Genomic DNA, 24914 nt, shown 5'->3' with positions numbered 1-24914 from the left:
AAAAATAATTGAAAGTAAAAGAAAATAGGAGCTTAAAAAACACTTGAATTATACAGAAAGGGTTAAGGGTCAATTTTACAGAAAGATTCTAAACACACTGAATCCCAAGAATAAATGCACAACGGATATAGCAGGTAAATATCACAAAGGAAGATAAAAAACAGTAAACAAAATAGACCATCCTTCCTAGTAATCAAGCATGAAAATGAAAGCAACTCCTTTTTTCCAGTCCCTCTCAAAGTAACACTTCTCTAATGTGGCCTATATATGTCATCTCTAGTTCCTCACTGACCAGGCACTGTCCAACCCACAACAACCTGGCTATACATGCAAGTATAAAGGACAAGATATGTACAAGTACATTCATCATAGAATTACCTGTAACATCAAAACAAATGCAAACAATACCCAGAGGTAGTTTAACTTAGTGGTTATTACAACTCTAGACCCATACTGCCACCATTTGAATGCCAGCTCTGCTTCTTGCTCCCCAGTTACTAGCTGTGTGACCTTGGTTAAGTTAGAGTTTCTGTGCCTCAGTTTCCCTATCTAGAAACTGGGAGTGATAATGGCTACTACACCTCATAGGGCTGTTGTGAGGACTAAATGAATTAATAAATGTAAAGCACTTAAACAGTGCCTGTGGATGCTAAGTGTTCAGAAAGTATTAGCTATTATTATTACTGTTATCCAATAACAGAGGTTTGATAAATTGCTGTATAATACTATAAAACACTATACATCTATTAAAATAATTATGAAGACTGTACAAATACAGGAAAATGTATGTTATGTAAAAACATGCAAATGGAAATTGTACACAAAATAGCACACAGAGTAAGATTAGAACTAAAGTACGTGCGTGTAGGCAGTAGCTGGAAAGTAATATGCCAAAAATAGAGTCGTAATGGTAAAATGGTGGGGTGATGTGCCCATGTGGCTTTTAAAAAAAATTTTAAAAGCCACTCCCCCTCCCACCACCCACTTTTAGAAAACTGAAAATCTTTTTCTCCATGGCGCAAACCCTTCTGACTGCTTCCCCCAACAACCTCCTCGGCTGGCTGGCCGGGATGTTCCTTTTAGGAAGGGCAACACCTTCTCAGGCAAGGAGCAAGAACCGCCACAATCACCTTCCCCTTCCAGGTGACACAATCCCAGCTAAGGGAACTGAAGGCAAGTCAGCCAAGACAGTTCTGGAAAAGGTTTTCCTTCCTACTGGTAAGGGATGCTCAGAAAAAGATCTCTCTTTTCCTCACTGGATTTCATCATGCGACTGTGGCAACCCTCTTCAACCAGGAGAGGAGACACTGTTCAAACACTAAGGATGGGGCTTCCCTGGTGGCGCAGTGGTTGAGAGTCCGCCTGCCGATGCAGGGGACACGGGTTCGTGCCCCGGTCTGGGAAGATCCCACATGCCGCGGAGCGGCTGGGCCCATGAGCCATGGCCACTGAGCCTGCGCGTCCGGAGCCTGTGCTCCGCAACGGGAGAGGCCACAACAGTGAGAGGCCCGCGTACCGCAAACAAAAACAAAAACAAACACTAAGGAGGGCTGCAGAAAAAATACAAGCACCTGGGTTCATGAAGCCATCTCTAGGCTAAATTATCCAACTCTGGAAGCCTCCCCATCTTCAGACTTCTCGTAATGAGAGAAAATACATTTCCTATCATTTAAGCCATTCTAGTTGGAGTTTAAAGGTAACTTGCAGCTGAAGGCATCTTATCTCCATCACTTCTGTGAAGTTCAAACTCCTTCACACAGCACATCAGTAGGTGGCCCCTGCCCACTTTCCAGCCCTTCTTTCCCAGGCACCTCCTACCTTCCAGCCACAATACCGTGAGCCAGCACATGTATTAGCAACCTTTCTTCTGGGTGCACTCTCTCTCAGTCTAGAAAACCCCACGTCCAGCCCTCCCTCAGATTAAACAGTGACTATGAAGACTTTCTGTAGGCTGCCCCTGCAGAACTGACCAGTTCCTTTTCAGCCTCCTGAGTTCTCTGTACCTACATGCCTCATAAACCACCTCGAACACATACTCATTTCTTCCTGCCTGACTGTAAGGGACTAGATACTCCTTGCAAGTGGATATACACACACTCTGTTTTGTAGAACCTGTGAGAGTAGCTGCAGACACCATGAGCCCTTCCTCCCAAGTACTTTATTTTGTGCCTCCTAAGAACACCCTTTACACAGTACAGTACATTTATAAAATTCAGAAAATTTAACCTTGATACAACACTTAATATACTGATTGCCCTTACTCAGATCTGGCCAGTTGTTTTCCAAAACGCCCTTTATCACACTTATTTTTCCTGATCCATAATCTGATTCTGGATCCCAGCGCACTTAGTTGTCATGTCTTGGTCTTCTCCTTTACTCTAGAAAGGTTCCTCACACTTTGTCTTTCGTAACTCTGAGATTTCTGAGGAGGGTAGGTCAGTTGTTTTGTAGAATGCCCCTCAATTTGGGGTTGCTTCCTCACGATTACAGGACACTCAACTATGAAGAGACAACAGGACTCGACTCCTGGATACAGCAGACACCTCTGAGAGAACCACTGACCAGGGCGTGCTGCTAGCAACAACCCAGCTCCTGTGTTTCCAGGTGGCTTTGTGGGTTCCATTCCACAGCTTTTATGCTATTGTACTGTCCTGAACCTGGAGATTCCCTAAGGTCTCCAGACACAAAGACCACATGAAATAAAGTAAGAACGAATGAAAACAACACTCCAACATCTAACATTGTTTGTTGCCTTCTAGGTTCTGTCCACATGTACACACATTTTTACTCAGTAATCTCATAAAAAAAAAGAAATCAGTGACCTCCCTGGTGGCGCAGCGGTTAAGAATCCACCTGCCAATGCAGAGGACGCGCGTTTGAGCCCTGGTCTGGTAAGATCCCACATGCCATGGAGCAACTGGGCCTGTGCGTCACAACTACTGAGCCTGCACTCTAGAGCCCACGTGCCACAACTACTGAAGCCCGTGTGCCTAGAGTCTGTGCTCTGCAACAAGAAAAGCCACCACAACGAGAAGCCCGCACATCACAATGAAGAGTAGTCTCCGCTCACTACAACTAGAGAAAAGCCCATGCGCAGCAACAAAGACCCAACACAGCCAAAAATTAATTAATTAAAAAAAAAGAAATCAATGTATGTGTGTGTTTAATGTAATGCTTCTTAATCTATGAACGTGAAAATGAAACTCATTTAAACTAGAAAATGGAAGCCGTTATGATAGAGATCACGTTTCCTCCCTATCTGCTGGGGAGGAAATTAGGTGTCAAGCACTATAAACCAGAAGAAGGGACTGGGCTACTAATATTGTACATGTAAAGCTTGGAACAACCTGCTGACGCTCCCCTGACTGACTCTTCCAAGATTGCCAAAGCACTTTTCCTAGGAGAGGGCAGACAGGCCAGGACAAGAGCAGGTAAATGCAGAAGAACATGGTCTCTAGTCCAGTGTAGGAATTGGAATTGGAAATGGAAATGCAAAAACAACACTTGCAAGTGGAACACAGGAGTTCAAATCCTGTCTGAATCAATTAGCCCTGTGTCTTTGGGCAAACTGCTTAATCTCCGTGCCTTAATTCCCTCAACTGTAAAACAGGGACAATGGTACCCCAGGGCTACACGACGAAAGCAGGAAAGGAGTGCTCTGTGCCACAGATACTGGTTATTTTATTCTATCCTGCACAAAAACTTTACCTTTAAAAATGCACCCAGCGTGCTGCCATTCTCAAATTGACTGATTTTCTTTAATGGTTTAGTCTTGTTCTAGTCCAAATGCACATGCACCTTTTACGGCTGTAGCAGGCATTATGTCTGCTTGTGTTCACTTTTGGTTTTGGTTTTTATTGGTCTGCCACAATTTGTCCACCTTAACTACTTTTTCTCATCCTGCTTCAGTCCAAGCACATCTCACAGCTGTTTGGGCTCAGAAAGGGTTGACAAATTCTGCTATGTCCTCACCTGTGCAGTCCAAACACGTATGAACCTGTCTACAACCACATATATGACGTATAGCTTTTTTAACAGACAAAGCGGTTGTGTAGGGCTTGAGGAAGGCACATCCATACCATCACCATCACCATCATACCCACACCATCACCCTTTTCTCACCATTACTTTCTCCTGTTCTCTAGTTCAAAACAAAACATTGATAAAGAGAGCGAAGCAGGAAAGCCAGGCTGTTGCAACATAACACAGCTGTGCTTTCTACACACCAAGTGTCCCAACACACAGGTTGGGTAATACCAATCTGAATCATCGGAAGTTCCTAAAATTCAAGATAGAGCGCCACCACTTCCAATCCCAGATAAATTCCTTTCTTTCCACCAAGTCACCGGGGGACGGACCAAGGAGAGAGCAAAGCTGAGGCTGAACGAGATTCGAGGACACCCCACTTTCCAGGGGTTCACCTTTAGCAGAAGACGAGCTCTGTCACACAGCGAACAGCAGACAGCCTGTCACACTGCCACCGCTGGGAACAGGAACTCTCTCTCTTCGGGGGCTTGCTGGTTGCATCCAGGAACTTGAGATAGAACATACACATTTGGGGGAGTCACCCTCCAGTCACCAGCTCCCTGAGGAACCACAAATGACTCTTCTTGGTTTGAAGGCACTTGGGGCGGGGGCGGGGCTGAACCTCTTCCCTCCCCTGGTCTCTGCCAGGTCTCACAGAGACCTGCCCGAGAGCCCCTTTCAATTAAGCTGACCTGAGAAAAGAAGCTACGAGCTCCCCAGTCTCTATCACACTGAGGTGAGGATGGGGTGCCCACAGCAGCAGCTTACGAAGGAGAAAGTCAACCAAACTTGGCCCGCCTCAGGAACGGAAGGTCTTCATCACGTGCGACCACGAGGGACCTTTCCCTCCTAGACCACACGCAGAGACCTTGGTCCAGGGGATGGTCACACCACACACTGACAGACATGCTGCAAGACCCATTCTTATGCATCACGATCAGAAGTCAGCATTTCACCTTAAACAAGGAATGAACTGCTATCAAGCAGGCTGAAAAAAGCTTTTCATTTTACAAAATCAAATACCAGGCAAGTGACTGACTCAATCTGTCCAGCCAATAACATCCGAAAACAGTTTTGTTTGAAAGACTTGTTTCAAATGCAACAGCTAAACAAACCATCTAGAAAACACATCTTCCCTCAGGTTTTCTAAATTCTCCTCTTTCTGTCATAATACCTTATTTTCTCTTTTGAATTGCATTTGGAGCCCCAAATTCTCTGTATTGGCAGAACTGATTTTTCTCCCAAAATGTGTACAAACCAGTTTATCACACCTGGTATTGGCCAGACGTATGAACTTTCCACACTCTACAGACATAATGAATGAGTCTTAAAATCATATGATCAACTTCTTGTTACAACTCACAAGGCTGTAAGTACCTTGAAAGCAGGGATCCTGTCTACCCAGCACCTGCCATACAATGCTTAGCATATAGAAGGCCCTCAACAAACATCTGCATGCTGAATGAGAGAATGAATTACAGAGAAGAGTGCCAGTTACAGATGATACACAATATCAATTTTAACAAGTTACTTGTCTAGCCAAAGATATCAGGTAGTAATCTTAGCATCTATTACTAGTTTCCTAAAATAGAAACAAAGAACAAAATTCAACAATGAACTTTCTTGAAATGTTACATTGTTCTATTCATCCTTCTCCTTACACCTCTTTCCTGCTGCCTCTATCTTCCAGAAAACCCGCCAAGTCTATTTCACTCTCTGGCTACACCTCAGCATTAATGACCCTCTATCCTATGGTTGATGCAAGGATTAAATGGCATGATGGAGAACGAGAGATGGTAGTGTTAGAAATAAACTACATAAGAGTTTTGATGCTGTTTTGTCTTCATGTTTCTCTACTTCTGAGCATGAAACTCCCCTCCCACAGATATCTTCTCTTCCCCACTCACCCCTATTTCTACCTGCAGTCCTTATTCCCTGTGAAAAAGGTCTGCTTTCTTTAAAGTTTTTTCAGAATTTCTCTACATTTTCTTTGGCATTACTTGTACTATAACCATGACTACCTAAATGCTTCTCTTAAATCTCTCAAAAGCTGAGCACTTTTACTTATCAACCCTGGAAAATTTTACAAGAAGAATTTTTAATTCCTGAGTCAAAACTGTATACAAAAAAACTTGACCCAAAAAGGGTAATGCATCCTGAAAAAGTTCACATCTAAAGATGAGGAATCCATAGAATGGTAGACATTTTCACAGGGTTATAAGTCTTAGATGACCTGGAGACCATTCTAGGTCTCTTCAGTGCATTTATTAATATATTACTAATTAGACACTGACAACACAGGAAGAACAGTCTGGGGTAGTGAGAAAATTACCCTGCCAGAGCTTAATTCAGGTCCATCTCTGTCACTCACTCCTCCCTCCTAGTGTGTGCTTCCTCAGATCTAAACTGGAAATGAAAATAGTACCTGCCTCTAGGATCACTGATGAAGGAATTAAATCACACAATGTGTATACAGCACTTAGCCTGTCATGCAGTAAGGGCTCAATAAGTATTAGTCATTATTATCACTATCACTGTCCCATCTTCCAAAGTTGCTATGAGGACTGAACGATACACACACATCAAGGACTGGCACCCTACGCCTGGTACAGGGTTCGTGCCAACAATCATCTTTTCTGTAAGGTAAAGCCCTAATAATCTGATGATTCTACTAGAATTAAAGCTTACTTTGCTTTGAAAATTCTCGGAGACTATGCAAATAAATAATGGAACAACTCTCCAACAATGAAGAATTAAATTTTTTTTAAAGGAAAAGAAAAGGCACTGTTTTATTGGCATTTATGCCATTACAAATAAACTTTATCCAGGCATTTAATCAAGTTCCTAAAAGACATCTTTTATTTTTTTTACAATTATTAGGAAACAATTAAAAGCAAATTCTTTCTAAAACCTTCTGTGATTAAGGCTTCTTTTATGTAGATACATAAATTAGTACAGAATGGGGTTTTACTTTATTCTGAACAATGATTTTACACTGAACAAAAAAATATGTCCTTCCTCAAGATGACTATCTGCTTCTTAAGAGTCAAAGTGGGGTTAGCTGGGCAACCCACCTCCTCCCAGGCCTTCCTCAGTGGGAGCAAGTGCCGGCTCTCAGGCCTTCGTTCTGTGCACGGCGGACTAGGCTCACTTGAAACTTGAATAAAAGGATTATAAGACAGTCCTGAGTGGAAGTTCTCTGTCACACTGGATCCTAAATCAGGAGAGTCCTGGAATTGCAGCCAGCCTCCTATCCTCATCTGACTCACTTAGAGGTTCCCAGGAGATGCCATTCTCAGACAGCTAGGACAATTTAAAGTTTCCTAAGTGTGGTTTGTATGCTGCCTCCCTCAGCCCTGAAGGGAGGAGAAAAGCCTTCCTGGGACAAAAGTGGGAAAGAAGGTACTGTCACAGCAGCAACCACCACTAAACCAACCATAAACCACCCAGCAGCCCCGAAACGCAACCAGGTGGTTTGGAGTAGAAAGGGGCTCACTGTTCTCCACCATCATGGCTGAGAAGGGCACTAGGACCAAGGGGAGGCGCTGCCTAGCCACCCTGCAACCCAATTAAAAGTCCTAGAGGAGGAGGAATGTGGGGGCTGAGCTAGGATTCAACCTCTGCACCCTAACCCCAGGTGCTGGGCCACCTCAGACTACCTGGCCACAATGTAAGTACAGGAAAGCAGACAGCCAGAGACCAGGTCCCCTGGCCCAAATGCTGGGAGCTGTAGCTGGCAGGCAGCAACACCAAGTCAGGAAGAAGGGGAAAGACCTTCTTCTGGACACAGAGGTGTCAGTGTACAACATATGGAAGTGTGTGGGCTATCAGAAAGCCCACAACAGAAAATGAATGCATGAAGTCCAGAAAGTACACCAACATCCAGACAATGGAATATTATTCAGCACTAGAAAGAAATGAGTATCAGGCCATGAAAAGACATGGAGGAAACTGAAATACACGTTACTACGTGAAAGAAGGCAATCTGAAAAGACTAAATACTACATGATTTCAATTATATGACATTCTGGAAAAGGCAAAACTGTGGAGACAGTAAAAATAATCAACGATTGCCAGGAGTGTGCTTTTTTGTGGGGGGGCAGGAAGCTGGGGGAGATACAGGAGGAATACAGGGGATTTTTAGGGCAGTGAAAATATACTGTGTGATAATATTATGATGGATAAATGCCATTGTACATTTGTCCAAACACACAAATGTACCAAACCAAGAGTGAACCCTAAGGTAAACTATGCACTCGGGATAATTACGATGCATCAATGTAGGTTTATCAATCGTATCAAATGTACCACTCTGGTGGGGGATGCTGATAATGGGGAGGCTGTGCATGTGTGCGGGCAAGGAGTATAGATGGGAAATCTCTGTACCTTCCCTTCAGTTTTGCTGTGAACCTGAAAGTGCTCTAAGAAAATTAAGTCTTAAAGGAAAAAAAGAAAAAATGTATGCCATTAGATTACAGATAAATCACAAGCAGCTGAGAGGTACAAAATGACAGAGAATCACAAGCTGAAGAATAACTTGAGTATTTATCAACTATATTAATAACTAACATACAAAATATCCAGTGATGTCTATGCTGGGTTTAAGTGTGCTGCTTTTAAAGCTTTAAGGATCCACCAACACACAAGCTCTTGGAGGACAGTTTGATGATATGATCAAAATTACAAATGCATATTCCTTTTAATCATTAATTCCATTTTTAGGAATCTGTTCTATAGATATACACATAACTGTGCAGAGCTATTCATTAAAGCACTGTTTGTGACGGGTCAAGACTGGAAACAGATTAAATCAATCATGGCACATCTCACATAACAAAACTAGCAACTACACGGCTTCCCTGGTGGCGCAGTGGTTCAGAGTCTGCCTGCCAATGCAGGGGACACGGGTTCGGGCCCTGGTCTGGGAGGATCCCACATGCCGCGGAGCGGCTAGGCCCGTCGGCCACAAATGTTGAGCCTGCGCGTCTGGAGCCTGTGCTCCGCAATGGGAGAGGCCACAGTAGTGAGAGGCCCGTGCAGCGCGATGAAGAGTGGCCTGCTTGCCGCAACTGGAGAAAGTCCTCGCACAGAAACGAAGACCCAACACAGCCAAAAATAAATAAATAAATAAATACTAACTCCCAATTTCTGACATTAAAAAAAAAAAAAAAACTAGCAACTACAGAAAGAGATAATAAGGAAGCTCTCCATGTGCTGCTGTGTACAGGTATGTAACCATGTGGACAGTATGCTGCCTCCAGTAAGAAGAAGGCAGGAAGGGGGCAAGGGAGCTAAGAATAGGCTGTCTGCTTGAAGAGATAAACCGTGGAGGAGAGCACAGGGAAGGAGGGGGGCTCTCACTCTACAGCTTTGTGTTCTCTGATTTTTGAACCATGTGAGTGAACTTCCTTTTAAAGAAATTGATTTTTAAAAGGCAGCCCCTGGGGTGTCCAGGCCCAGGTGATTAGCTTCAGCCTACGTGATAATACCTGAATTGCTTCCAGATGCTCCTGGTTCCAGTTGGAGTGTTTACGTTTGAGGATGAAATCTGAAATGGGTTCAATACTAGTTTAAAATATTTTTAGTATTCAAATGAGCTTAAAAGGCAGGAAAATAAAAAGCACTTTAAAGAAGGATTTTACAAAAATAATATTTTTTTCCTAAAGAAATGTGACAAATCTACATATCATATTTTGTACCCAACACAGTAGTAAGGTACACGTTGCTCGCGTCAGGAAAGCTGACATTATTTCAATGTACTTCAAAAAACATTAGTTGGCTGTCAGGTCTTGTAGCTTCCAGCACAACAATGAAGAAACCTCTAATAAAAGGGTTCTGTTACCCACTACTGGGCATATACCCTGAGAAAACCATAATTCAAAAAGAGACATGTACCACAAAGTTCACTGCAGCACTATTTACAATAGCTAGGACATGGAACCCACCTAAATATCCATAAACAGATGAATGGATAAAGATGTGGCACATATATACAATGGAATATTACTCAGCCATAAAAAGAAACGAAACTGAGTTATTTGTAGTGAGGTGGATGGACCTAGAGTCTGTTATACAGAGTGAAGTAAGTCAGAAAGAGAAAACAAGTACCATATGCTAACACATATATATGGAATCTAAAACAAAAATGGTTCTGATGAACCTAGGGGCAGGACAGGAATAAAGACGCAGATGTAGAGAATGGACTTGAGGACACAGGGAGGGGGAAGGGTAAGCTGGGACAAAGTGAGGGAGTAGCATTGACATATATACACTACCAAATGTAAATAGCTAGTGGGAAGCAGCCGCATAGCACAGGGAGATCAGCTTGGTGCTCTGTGACCACCTAGAGGCGCGGGATAGCGAGGAGGTGAGGGAGGTGCAAGTGGGAGGGGATAAGGTGATATATGTATACATATAGCTGATTCACTTTGTTATACAGCAGAAACTAACACAACATTGTAAAGCAATTATACTCCAATAAAGATGTTTCCAAAAAAAAAAGATTGTTAAAAATCAGAGCTTGTGACAAAGGAAGTGATGACTGGACACCACACTAACACACAATCATATTTTCCCATCTCTGGACGACACCTCTAAGTTAATTTACACTTTGTTCAAATCATTCTTGATAGAGGTCTAAAGGTTTTGCAATAGGAATTAACCAAAACTCCAGTTCTCACCATTTAACAGATTCCTCTAACCACAAATAGTAAAGATGTTTTGCTTTGGATCTGATTTACTTTTAAACTAGTTTTTCTTTTAATTTTTAAATTTATTATTTATTTATAAATTTATTTATTTAATTTATTTTTGGCTGCATTGGGTCTTCATTGCTGCACTCAGGCCTTCCTAGTTGTGGCAAGCAGGGGACACTCTTCATTGTGGAGTGTGGGCCCCTCACTGCGCTGGCCTCTCTTGTTGCGGAGCACGGGCTCCAGGCACACGGGCCTCAGCAGTTGTGGTGCGCAGGCTCACTAGTTGTGGCACGTGGACTCAGCAGTTGTGGCACACAGGCCCAGCTGCTCCACGGCATGTGGGATCCTCCCAGACCAGGGCTCGAATCCACGTCCCCTGCATTGGCAGGCAGACTCTCAACCGCTGTGCCGTCAGGGAAGCCCAGTTTTTTGTTTTAAAAATAATATATTTATGTTTTTTAAAAAAGCATTTGGAAGACTATAAAGTGAAAGTGGAGAGCCCCCAGTCCCCCACTCCCAAGGAAAACAATTTTCAGGGATTTCCTTCTGAAAATACCCTATGGACACATTAGTATATATCTTTTTTTTGTTTGTTTGTTTGTTTTGCTGTACACGGGCCTCTCACTGTTGTGGCCTCTCCCATTGTGGAGCACAGGCTCCGGATGCGCAGGCTCAGCGGCCATGGCTCATGGGCCCAGCCGCTCCGCGGCATGTGGGATCTTCCCAGACCGGAGCACGAACCCGTGTCCCCTGCATCGGCAGGCGGACTCTCAACCACTGCACCACCAGGGAAGCCCAGTATATATCTTTTTACCTCTAAAAAGGATCTAATTATCATTTCTGTTCTCCATCCTGACTTTTTATTTAACGATTCTCAAACTTATCTTCCATCTTAAATACCCATCACTCTCCCTCCCCAGATTTACAATGGCAAAGGACTCAGCTACTCCTCTTCTGAAGGACTTCTGGGTCACCTTTAGTGTTCTGCAATATCTAGATTAATTAACTAAATTAATAAAAAGGTCTGGAATTAACACGAATATTCTTAGAAGTCCTACCAAGCAAGAGATTGATTTTTACCTTATCTATTGTACTTGGCATACAAGTAGGTTGTTAAGCTACAGACATTTGTATGTCAACTAATAACGTGGTTAATAAAAACCACAGGTTTAAAGAATCTTTTCCAGAAGCTGGGAAACCATAAACAGAACTTTGGTGTGAACCATGGTCCAATGATGTGCAATATGATGACAGTAACAAAACCTCTAATACTCTTCAAGATGAAATTACTTTTTAGAACTTCAATTCTTCCTATTTACAAACTGTTGAAAAAACACAAAAATCATTCTGTTTTATTTAAGTACAGCACCAAAACATTTTACCATTTAAAAAAAAAGGATTTTTAGAATGAAGCCTGCTCTTCAAATATTAATACTTCCTACAGCTCTCAGATATTTATCAGTCTGAAATGCACCTATAGTGGAACAATATATATAACATGTCACTTTGGGAAGAAGGAGTAAAAAGAGACAGCCTGTGCTTACATACACAGCATATGTCTAGCATGATATACAAGAAACACTAGTTGCCTGTGGGGAGGGGAACTGGGTGACTCTGTAAACAGGAAAGGAAGGCTTTTCACTAAAGTCTTTTGTACTTTTTGGAACCCTATGAACACGTCATCCAGTCAAAAGAATTTAAAAAAAAAACTTTTTAAAGAAGAATTACCTGTTGGTACAAAAATTTCCTAATATCTTAAATAAGAACACTACAGCTGACCCTTGAACAAGGGTTTGAACTGCACAGGTCCACTTATACATAGATTTTTTTTTTCAATAGTAAATAGGGAGGTCCCACGAATATGGAGAAACCGGTATACAGAGGGCAAGTTATATGTGGATTTTTGACTGCAGGGAGGGTTGGCGCCCCTAATCCCCACGTCGTTCAAGGGTCAACTGTAGTTCTGATTCTTAAGCTGCTTTTTGTGGGGTCTTTTCCCTCCCACAAATAGGGTTTGGGAAGAGAGAAAGCAGTTGTCAACTCTCCCGGCAGGTATGAACTTAGATGGAAAAATATACCCTGGAAAAAGATGATACAGCCTCTAGAGAACAGATCACAGTCATGTGATTTGGATGTGATGGGCTTCTAAAATTTTGTATTGTTTTTTAAGCTCTAAAAGGATGGTCTGGACTCCCTGGTCAGACACTGCAGGCTCTCCATGACTTTACCTTGCCTTCAGACACCCAGCCTGACTCCCCCTGCTAGTATGTCCTACAATGAGCTCCAGTGCCCTTCCTCTAAGAAGTTTCCCTGACCACCCAGCCTGAAGCATCTGGTTCCTTCCCATCACAACACTGATTTCAGTTCGCAAATAGACAGGCATTGGTGGGGCTGCTGGACTGCCTGCCCACACCACTGCACTCTGAGTTCCAAGAACACAGGGCCCCCACTGATATCACCACAGCCCAAGAGTGTCCCATACATAATAAGCACATATAAATAATTTGAATTATATAAGCGTTTTAATATTTGTTGAATAAAAGAATAGATAAAGAGTGGTAGAGTTGAGACTAGAGCTCAGGCCCACCCAACTTCTCAGCACAGGACATCAGTAGTGTCCACATCGAAGAGGCAAGACCACGCTGCCTCTAAATGGTAGCCTGTTGAATGTAAAACAAAAACAAAACTGACTTTTTGCAAAAAGTTTACACGCTCAAAAGTGTATACCTCCAGACCTCCACACTTGCTGTTTATGCTGTTCCCTATGCCTGGAATAGCACCTCACCCCAACTCCTGTTCATCCTCAGGTCTCAGTCACCTCCCCCAGGCGGCCTTCCAAGACCCTTAAGAAAAGACTCTGTCCTATGCCCCAATCATGGACCTCCTCTCCAAGGTACTCGGTCACAGCTCACTATAGCTGTCTCCCATGAAGGCAGACCCTGGACCTGCTGTGTCCCCACCACTAGATCTCCAGGACTGACATCACAGTGTAACAAATATTTTCTACATGACTGAAAAATCCTATATCTAAACCAATGAGTATTTTTGAAAATGCTTTCCATCTTTACAAGTTGGTCCCTTTAAAGGGACTTTGCCCTTTAGGTCATAAATATCTTAAAAGAACACTCTAGACAAATGAGGTAAGTAAATATACTCAGGGCTGTGCTGTCCGACACAGCAGCCAATAGCCACATGTGGCTATTAACATTTACATTAATTACAATTAAATAAAATTTAAAATGTAGCTCCTGACTCACATTAGTAACAGTTCAAGTACTCACTAGCCACAAGAGCCTAGAGGATCCAGTACTGGGAGTGTGGGTCTAGAACATGGCCATCATCACAGAAAGTTCAGCTGGACTTAGTATCAGGAGAACACTAGCATTTCAAACAAAGAAAATGTCCAAACTCACTCTTACCATTGAGAAGGAACCCATTTTTCCTTAACTTTCAAAGATTAAGAAAGTCACCAGTGTGAGCTAAAACACTGAATTATCACTAAAATAAGTTTTAGCTCACCAGTGTGAGCTAAAAATCACTGAATATGATTTTCTCAGAGATCTTTAAAAGAGAAGTTCAACTCTGGGCAGGTTGTGCTCTTCAAACAAAAACCAATCCCAGAGTAGTAAAGGCACAACCAAAATAACACAAAAATCTATCAATACTTTATGCCTTGTTGCTTTCAATAAAAATTACTGATTAAATAAAATGTAAATAAGATTTAATGTTAGGGGCAAAAATTCTTTGTCCGCCATGGGGTGATTTTTACTAGCAAAATCCATAAATCACCACACCTAAAATATCTAGGAGACTGGAAAAACAGTAAACTCCAACTGAAGCAACTTCCTATTGTAGAATCTGTAGAAAGAGAAAATCCCCACAATACAGGGAAGAGCTGAATCCATTCCTTTCAAGGTCAGTGGTAGCTGAATCAAAGAGGAAATTAAATTTCACTGCTCTTTCTTTCAACCAATTAACCTGACTAAACTGGATAGTGATTCAAAGGCCATTTTCTCCCCTGTTTGCTAAAAAAGAAAGACCATTTTTATAGCTTCTCCATGTTCACTTTTCCTTTTTCACTAAGTCCTAACCTAAATCAAGTCCCTGTTCTGAAACAATACGGGAAACACAGTTCCGTTTAGACTTCAATTTTCCAATAAAGAACAGTTTTTAACTTCAAACACAGACTGAGTAAAGTGTGTCAAACTCCTACCCGTTTTGTGGGATTCCTGAATCTCAGCCTCTAATTCATCCCTTTGCAAGCTGGTACTGAGACTGCACCAGCCCTGGTGCTCCACGTGGAACAGGAAGGGGAAGCATCTTCCTGTGTACTCAGCAAGAAACGTCCATGGATCTGGTTCTGGGTCAGACCCCTCACCTACATCAGTCCCATCCTCACCAGCCCAAGGGTAGGTGATGTATAGTACTTTCCCACAATGATACAATAATAATAGCCGCTGCAACCGGCTATATGCCAGGAACCACAGAAGTCCAATATGCAAAGCTAACCAAAGTGAGAAGAAATGGAAAATTCTAGGGGGGGAAAAATCCCTTTTAGAGATGAGACTCACCCTCCCCAACGAAGTTCTAATGTAAAGTCACTGGCCCAAGGCACAGAGCTGATGAGCTGGAAGCTGAAATCCAGTGTCCACTGAGTGGAGGCCAGGGCTCCTTCCTCACTACCTGTATCCCAGTATAAAAAGCTCTGACATTTCCTTCAACTCTGAGTCATGGTTAGAAGGTTCTACTTTTAATCAAGTGACAAACACTCAAAATATTTTAATCCAAAGGAACTGGGTCAAACGCATACAGTCCATAACTGTCAAAGAAAACCCCAATTATTTGATATATTTCTATAGTTCCTGAGTGTTATCATTCAGTTTGTTATCAAATATCAAAATCCACTTTATTCAAATATTGTTCAAGCCTCATTCTACAGGCTATCAGAAGAAACAGTAGCTTATTTTTCTTGCTATTTCATTGGTTATTCTAAGTACAAAATTAAAACACATATAGACGGTACAGTTTTTATAAGGAAAATTCAAAATATTTGGGGGCAGTGCAAAGGGAAGCTTTTGAAATATAAAAATATTTTGCAGGACTTCCCTGGTGGCGCAGTGGTTAAGAATCCACCTGTCAATGCAGGGGAGATGGGTTCGAGCCCTGGTCCGGGAAGATCCCACATGCCGTGGAGCAACTGAACCCAGGCACCAGAACTACTGAGCCTGCGAGCCACAACTACTGAAGCCCACGCGCCTAGAGCCCATGCTGCCCAACAGGAGAAGCTACCGCAATGAGAAGCCTGCATACCGCAACAAAGAGTAGCCCCCGCTTACCGCAACTAGAGAAAGCCTGTGCACAGCAACAGTGACCCAATGCAGCCAAAAATAAATAAATTAATTAAAATAAATGTAAAAAAAAATTTTTTGCTTTACAACAGAATTGTATAATCCCGTTAAACAGCTACAACTATTAAGAAACCCCTACTATATACACAGGTGTATTAGAAAGACTGGCAAATTAAGAGATCTTCAAAGAGCAGCAGACGGGACATCTAGAAATAGGAAAGTCGGGTTTAACCGAGTGAAAATCTCTTCAGCATTAGATTTTACTATTCTTAGTGATGGTTCAACTAAACATTCTTTTGATTAATGGAAATGAAACATGGGGGAAAACGTTACACGGGATGATATCCAAGGTCTTTCTAAGGGTAAGGTTTTAAAAGAAAGGAATTTGACTTCTAGACAGAGCTCAAAAATAGCCTCACTTCCCAAATTTAGAACAAGAAAACACCCTGAAGGCAGATTTTTCAAAGTCAGCAACATTCTGCATATTGTCTAAGAACTTGGGGAAAAAAAAAAAGCCACTTTTGCTTACTTCCATGCCTTTCCTAAAGATACCCTCCCACCCCAATCTGTGATTCACATCTCTTCAAGTCAAAGCTCGAGCTGGGCAACCTTGCACATGGCTCTTTTCCGGCACTACTGTCAGCAAATCACAGCCCCCACAGAAAGGTGAACACGCAAAAGCCCCCAACAGACACTGGTGCAAGCGCTGACTTCCTGCATCAATGACTTGCTGCAATGTGACAATCCTGAAAGCTAAGCTTAGACTGTATTGGGAAAGTATGGCATCCCCTCCCCCAATTTATGCAAGAGCTGTGGATGCCACAGCAGGCCAGGGGAGCCCATCAGGCATGGGACAGTCTTCTGATAAGGGACGTGCTACTAAGGAAAGGCCTCAGAGTGGGCTCAGCGAACACTGGGCACACGTAATGGAAACCAGAGGGCATGGCCAGGAGCCTGAGAGCTTCTAAGAGACCATCTTGGACAACCTGAGAGGACTAGATGCAAGCCATGGGCTGAGATCACACCCATGGAGACGAAACTCTCTGAGTAGCCAGAGTGCTTTTCGCCACGCACAGAAGGCACAGAAGCCCAGCAGACTTCCCCAACTGCCTGGCTCCTTGCTCTGGCTCAGTGAGAGAAGACCAGGGGGCACCACAGAACAGGAGTACTAAGGCCCTGCCTCAGGTGCCACCTCCACTTGGACACCCAGCCCTGGGCTTATGCACATGGGGCATTCAGTAAACACTGGGTGAATAAATGAAGCCTTCTTCAATTGCCCTTTCTGACTCCTGCATTTGGGCACCTGACTGCATTTTATATTCTTTTCTCAAGTTTTGCCTCTATGTCTTATCTTTGTCAACATAGTTCTAAGCTACTTGAAGGCATCACCAGAATCCTTTGTACACTGCTACTGCATAAGGGGTACCTCAGACTGAACTGTAATATACACAGTAAAGAAACAGAATCACATATTTGTTTGCTGCTTCAACAGTCCATGAAATACACTTCAAAATTAGTAAGAATTTTCAGAACATACCATAGTGCCTAAGTTTTTGCAATTTTAAAATTTCATGGCCATCGTGTTCCTACAAAAAAATACAATTGAAAATGGAGGCAAAAATCAATAGTATTGGGCTTCCCTGGTGGCACAGTGGTTGAGAGTCCGCCTGCCGATGCAGGGGACATGGGTTCGTGCCCCGGTCCAGGAAGATCCCACATGCCGCGGAGTGGCTGGGCCCATAAGCCATGGCCGTTGAGCCTGTGCGTCCGGAGCCTGTGCTCCGCAACGGGAGAGGCCACAACAGTGAGAGGCCCGCGTACCGCAAAAAAATAAATAAATTAATTAATTAATTAAAAATAAAATAAAATAAACAGTATTGATTAAAGAACTCCTGGCTATATACTGAATGTGCTACACTACAAAAAGATCTGCCTGCTTGTGCGCCTGTGTGGACACGCATACATGGCTACTACTGTTTCCAGAACCATCAGCAAACGTGGCTACCAGGGTGCACCCACTCTCCCCTGTCAGGACGGTGCTGGCACCAGGCACTGAGCACTCACTCCAGACCAGGCACTTCTCACACAGCATCTTATTCCACCTTCACCATCACCCTTGGAGATGGGGATGGTCATCCTCTCTTTTTCACAGATGAGGAAACTGAGGATCTTCAGAGCACCAGTCCCACATTACATCAGGGTCACAAACTGCAGCCTGAGGGCCAAACCACCTGGCTGCCGGTTTTTGTAATGAGAGTTTTTCTAGTTTTACTGGCACACAGCTGCACACATCCGTGTACATATTGTCCAGAGCTGCTTTCACATCAAAATGGCAGCACTGAGTTAGCTGCAGCAGAGACCTTGTAGCCTGCAATCTGAAATTATGTCCTCTGACCCTTTACAGAAAAAGCTTGCTGACCCATGTATTTGGGAATGGTGCAAAATGCAAGCCCCTCTCTCCAAGCCTCACAGCCCATCAGCAAACTAAGGCTGGGAGGGCCCGCAAGAAAGTGCCTCGGCTATGACCAATTTCTTGTGAGCACAAAACCTCTGTTGAGCAACATCTCTTCACGTGCCCTTGGAATATACTTGAAATGCTGGTCTGAATGAGATAAAGAGGTAGTGTCCTGACTAATGTTACCCCAAGAACTAAAATGGCTTAAAGCAAGCTTTTCTAATCTTCAAAACTCACAATAAGGAACATTTCATCTTAACACGGGAAGGTATACTTTGGCAAAATCATTTTAAACTATTTTGTTCTCAAACACATTAAGTAAAAACACAAAGCTGGCACTTATGTAGCCCCAAATAATCACTTTGTCACACAACTATCAATAGAATGGCACAAGTCAGAAGTTGTAAAAATACAGGCTAACAATGTAAGCATCAACTTCCAATAGTAGGATTAAGCCTAAGTCCCTTTACAAGCCATTCTCAATTATGTTTGAGAATTACAGAATCAAATTCAAGCTTTAAACAGCAGTGATTCTCAATCTTTTGCTCTACTGTGAAGGCTCCCTTGGTGGGATTCATACTTACCTGCCATCCCCAAGGAACTTCAAATGAGGCCACTGTTCTCATCGCTCTCACAGTTATTCAAAAATCCCTACTCTTCTACTAAGTAAAAGCTAAGCAAGTCATGAAAAGCCCTAGAAGTCTCTACAAAAACTCACATTTCCTAGTTAGCCAGAACTTAGTAACGAGATGAAATAACCTAACTGGTCCTCAATTACCCACTGCAATAAACAAGAACGTTAAGACCAGTATAGGCCTTGAATAACACCCTGCTGCACCAGAATGAGAGGGAGGGGGGAGCTCCTACCCCAGGCCCCTAATAGGAAGAACACTCTCCTGTTCCATAGCTGCTGACAAACCTTCCCTACAGGGAATTAATTCACTTGCTGGAGTTATGCTACTGAAACTTAGCTGCTGACAAACTTTCCCTACAGGGACTTAATTCACTTGCTGGAGTTATGCTACTGAAACTTGCTAAGTACTGTAGTCTCCCGGGTCCATGATTGAAGTAAATTCCATGTTTATCGATGTAGATTTATAAGATGAATTTATCAATTTACTTTAACGATCTAGGTTTGATTCTGGTTTTTACCCTTTATGTTATTTGGGGCAGATCACCTCTCTTAAGTCTGGTTCCTCAACTGGAATTGGCAGGAACTGTATCTTCCCTTCCTGCCTCACAGGTTGCTGTGAGGACCAAACTGAGATGATGGGGAGAAAAGCACTCCGATATGTAAACCTAAAAGGTCATCATTTTGCCGTAAAAGGTATTTCAGTTGGTAACAGTATTTACACCAAGTTTCTTTAAATATAGTTTTCTCTTGCACTTAAAGGGATTCACAGTATAAAATGTAACCACAACTGCTTAGGGACATTTATACAGCACAGGATGAAACGTACCTGTGTTCAACTTTCAAAAGGCAGTCCTACAAAACTTTTTTATAGTATATCTGTTGAACGTAAATTTGGCTTCAATAAAGCTGACCAAAAAAGGTCTACTGCTTGCCTAGATATTTATTTGTTCCGTGCTGTTAAATCATGAATCCCTGCTGCTGAAAGACACTAATATGCTGGTTTAATTTGAATATATTAAATAAAAAAGTTTCCAAAACACACACTGGTAACACAAAATCCTACTTCTCATAAAGGGTGCCAAGTAAAGGAAGATGACATTTGTAAAAAAGCGTTTACACCTTCAATGTAAAACAAGAAAATGCTTCTTCAACAACATCTGATACCATCAAATTCTGTGCCACTCCAGAAGAAAGGTTGGGGTTGGGTGAAAAGTACTGCTTTTCCTTCTTCCTCTTGTTACCTTCCTTTGGGGTACATTCCCTATTTCTGCATCGGCTCTGCATGCTCTCCTCAGAAACCTTCCCTGACCTCCCCAGCCTGCACTGATCTCTCCCATCTGTCTCTGGTGGCAATGACATTTATCAGAGATGCCGCCTTACCTCACTGGAGTGCATGCACATACACACTCCCCCTGCAGGCAGCATCCTGGCTGGTAACTGCCTTACCTTACTGGAGTGTACACACATACAAGCGCCCTGCAGGCAGCATCCTGGCTGGTAAGCGCCCCAGCATCAGGTGTACTATTCTGCCCCTCCCGCACACCCGCCCCGGGACTCAGCTGACACTGATGGCTCCACAGACCAGTCCCCAGAGAAATGCACTGCATCGTGACAGTCCAAGTCACTCTTGTTTCTCAGGCCACCAAGGCCGCCTCCTTCTCCTCCTAACCCTTCAGCTCTTCCCATGCAGAGCTCCCTTCCCTCAAATTTTACCACATGAGCATGGAACATACCTTGCTCTGCCTGGCCCAATTTTATCCTAGAAGCCAAAAACACACCTCCCCTCACTAAAATGACGCTGTCTCTCTCAAGAATGTTATTCCCAGGTCTCTCCCCACTTTTCCACCTAACCAAAGGCTTTCACTCCTTTGACTAGTGTAATATAATTGCTTTAGTTCTTTATTGGCTTTAATATACATCCTTAAGATCTCTGTTTTAGACTAGTAGTTATAGGAAACAAGGTTTTACCTTTTTTAATATGCTCAATGATGACCCCTTCTGTGGCCTACCACGCTAACAGACCCTCTCACAATAATGTGATGGTGATGATGTGCAACCAAGGACCCAACATAAACATGATGGTGAACTTATTCTTTGGATTATTTAAACAGAACTGTTAAAAACTGACTTTTTTGTTCCACATTTATAAAAGAGCCCCAATGTCTTACAAGGATCAAAATTGGAAAAGGGGAAAAAAGTAGTCAAGAGTAGAAAATCCTTTCTGATAAACTTTGTTGTGATTAGCAGCACATTAAGTAAATATGTGACCATCCAATAACAGAACTACCCAAAAGCCAATCCTTTGGGCACCATCTTGGAAACAGCTGAAAGTATATAGTGGGACAAGCCTTTTTGTTACGTGTCATGTTACTAATTTGTCCTTCTTCATAAAACAAAATCTACAATAACCTCATTCAACAACAGAAAAGCTGCAAAGCCATTCAAAAGTTACCAGTTTCAAAGGACAAGCTTCAAGGCTGAACTTGTCTGGTACGATCTGTTTCATATGATTAAAGATTTTTCACTCAAACATGCCAAGATTAATGAAGCAAAGGAGATCTATTCTGCAGTAAAATCATAAGTTTTTTTCAGGCAGTAAAATCAGAGTATTTAAATCTTGGTTGTTCCCACATTTCTCACTTCAGATAAGCCAATTTTACAAAATTAACATCAAACTCAACTCCTTATCAGTTTTTAGAAAGAGTATTATTAGTGACTTATATAGCATGAGACTTACTGATTCCTCCCCACTGTTTAACAAATTTATTTCAACCAGACAAGAATCTTCTTACGACTGATTTGTTTTTTAAAAAAATTGTTTCCCTCACTTCTACTTTAACTAATAGTCTAGGAATTGTATTAAAACTGAAGCCACAAAATTCAAGTTTTGTTTCAACAGTAGAAATAGATTTTTAGACCACTAGTATAAAAACACTAGCGGTCAGTCCCAGAAATATTTGCACAAGCTGAACAGCTGTGTCTACTGCAAATCTGAAGGCATTGCTGCAGCAATATAATTCAATTTGGACCCATTCATTATAAACTGATTTTCAGATGCTGCTACTCAAGACCGTAGTGGAGAAACGCAAGCTGCGCTGGGAATCAAATCATTCACAGCAGCGCACAAGTTTTTATTTTACTGCAAAGGAGAGTTCTGAAAGAGGAAATACAACTAGTTCATAATGCTACCGTGAACCAGCCCAGAAGAAGCTAGCATTATTAAATGAACAGAAAACTAAAATACTTCTCTTAAGTAACTGACATGATTACCTAAGGAAGTTTCCAAGGAAGCTGCTTAAAAGAATGATTTATTCAGTACCCTGATAAAAATTTTTTTGGGAAAAAATGTAATTCCTACATTCCTGAACATAATTTTTTAATATATATCTACACGGTAAAAACAACACAAGCGCCCTTGGAGACTGCAGCTCAGATGAATCTGCTATTTAACTTTCTTCCGAAGTCATACAAGTGAAATTAAACACTCCACAGCAACTTTCATGACATCTTGCTAACGAAGTTTGGGGTTGTGAAAAATGTAATGACTTAGGTGACCAGCAACAAGAGTTTTCAAAATAACTACTAAGCATTTTCCCAATGAGCACATTCCAAGTAACTTCTAAGTCGTAACTCACAGGCTGGCTGCTGCTAGGAGTGTCTTCTGGTCGCAGCCTTGTGAATGTGTTACCAATTCAGAAAACACTTCGGGTCCCCTTTCGGCTGCACTATTTTCTTTTCTCACCAGCAAACCTACCCTCCGCTGACATCCCTCCAGACAGCCACGCGTGTGTCGACACACGGCGGCAGAAGGAGGGGTACGGAATCACCACGCAGAATAGACACGCTCCACTTTACTTTTTCTCGCTGGAAGTACCACTCGGTCTGCACGCGAGGAGGGTTCACCAACTCCGGGCGATCCGAGCGCACCCGGGCATGTGTCGCCCTACTCGGGCCCCATAACAGTCTTCCGACAAACTTCCCCCTCTGCGGCGCGGGTCCCGGGGAAGGCGCTGCGCGGTCCTCCGCTGAGTTCGGGTCCCCCAGGGGCACTCACCTCCAGGTGGGGCTGACAGCGACCCCCCAGGGCCCCTACCCCCGGCCCGGCCCCCTCCTCACCTGTGCTGTCATTCGCCGAGAAGCCTGGCGAGCTGAGTTTGGCTCGTTTGGGGTTGGGCGGTCCGTCCAGCAAGTTTTCGGCCATTTTCACCTGCTCGCGAAAACAGCCCCGAGCGCGGGCCGCGGGGTCGGAGAGGGCTCCGGGGCGGGGGTCGGCGCCAGCCCCGACCGGCTGCGAGGGGAGAGGAGCGAGCCGCGAGCCGCGCGAGCCGCGAGCCGCGAGCGAGCGCCGAGGGAGAGGGAGGGCGCAGGGCCGGGTGGGGGAGGCGGCGGCCAAATCTCAGCCACAGCAACAGCGCCCCGCAGCGCTCACCGCCCGCCCCCGGCCGCCGCCGCCGCTGCCGCCGCCGCCGCCGCCGCCGGCCGCGGCCCCCTCATCCCCTGCCCGCCTCCCGAGCGCGACACTCCGCGGCGGGGGCGCCCCGGCGGCCCGGCGGTGCCCCCGGGCCCGGCTGGCAGCGACGGCGCCCGGCCGGGCGGCTCAGGCAGTACCCGGGAACATGGTGCCGCCGCCGCGCCTCCGCCTCGCTCCCCCCCCGCGCCCCACTTAATTAATTCGCTCGCGGCCCGACGACCGGGGGGCTCCGGGCTCCGCTCCCCGCCCGCGGCCCGCCGCCGCCGCCGCCGCCGTGAGGAAAAACAATGCGCGAAGCGGGGCCGCCGCCGCCGCCGCCGCCGCCGCGGCCCCCCCACCCCCCGTTCCGCCGCCGCCGCCGCCGCCGCCGCTGCCGCCGCCGCCGCCGCCGCCGCCGCCGCGGCTCCGGGAGGCCGAGCCGAGAGGCGAGCGGGGCCGCCGGACTGGGCGCCGAGGACCGGGCGGAGCGGGCCGGCCGGGCGGAGCGGGGTGCGCGGGCGGTTGTGGGGCCCGGGACCGGCGGGGCCGAGTAGATCGCGCTCGAAGCCCCGGTCGGGTCCGCGACAAGATGGCGGCTGTTGATTCCTCAATTAAAAAAAAAAGAAAGTTTTTTTTCTTCTCTTTCCAGAGCCTGAACGGGGAGGGGGAGGGGGCGGGGCACGCCGGTGCGTCACCCCCCCCGAGGCGTCACCACGCACGGCCCCCGCCCCGCCCCCTCCACCTGCGCCTGCCGCAGCGGAAAGAGCCGAGCACGCTCGGACGGAAAGGGCCGAAGATGCGGTCGCTGTGCGTCGTGCCGCCGGGCGGCGGGGCTGCTGGGCTGCCTGGCGGGGGCCGGGCCTGCGGGACGCCGAGCGCCGGGCATCGCCGCCACTTTTGTTCTGACGGTGACTGGGCGGCGAGGGCTCTGGCTACGACCTGGTCGCGAGCCGGGCCCCCAGGCGCGGAGTCGGCGCCGGCCGGGCCCGCCTGTCCCGCAGGGCGACTCTGCCAGGTCCCGGCTCCTCACGCCCCTGCCCCGCGACCCTCCTCCGCGACCAGACCTGGCCACTTCCCCTCTCCGGATGCCATCGATGTGTCGTGGCCTCTGCAGGTTACATACTGCTCTCGGGTCCGCCTGCGAGCGGGTGCAGATGGGGAAACTGAGGCAGGAAGTGGCAGGGCCGGAATTCGAACTCCCCCACGTGAAGTGAGGGGGGCGCAAGACTCCTGAGCCCCTGTTCCCCAGCCCGATGAGATGGGGTCACCTGCATCGGGAGTTGGTGAGCGCTGCCTCCCAGACGGA

The 24914-nt window shown here is 44.9% G+C and overlaps 1 protein-coding gene across 2 annotated transcripts in view; it reads right to left on the bottom strand.

Moving 5' to 3' along the window:
- The window catches only part of CREBBP (CREB binding lysine acetyltransferase), a 131207-nt gene extending 107836 nt beyond the window's left edge, over window positions 1–23371 (bottom strand). For both annotated transcript variants that reach the window (XM_082857255.1, XM_082857256.1), the window contains exon 1: window positions 23275–23371. In XM_082857255.1, coding sequence (XP_082713381.1) covers window positions 23275–23359 — 85 coding nt within the window. In that variant the 5' untranslated portion in view covers window positions 23360–23371. The remainder of the gene's footprint in view (window positions 1–23274) is intronic.
- Window positions 23372–24914: the final 1543 nt, after the last annotated feature.

The sequence above is a fragment of the Leucopleurus acutus genome, assembly GCF_964270905.1.
Source record: "Leucopleurus acutus genome assembly, chromosome: 16".
Taxonomy (NCBI): Eukaryota; Metazoa; Chordata; class Mammalia; order Artiodactyla; family Delphinidae; genus Leucopleurus; species Leucopleurus acutus.
The sequence above is the reverse complement of the archived record's forward strand: the minus strand, read 5'-3'. Positions and strand labels throughout refer to the sequence as shown.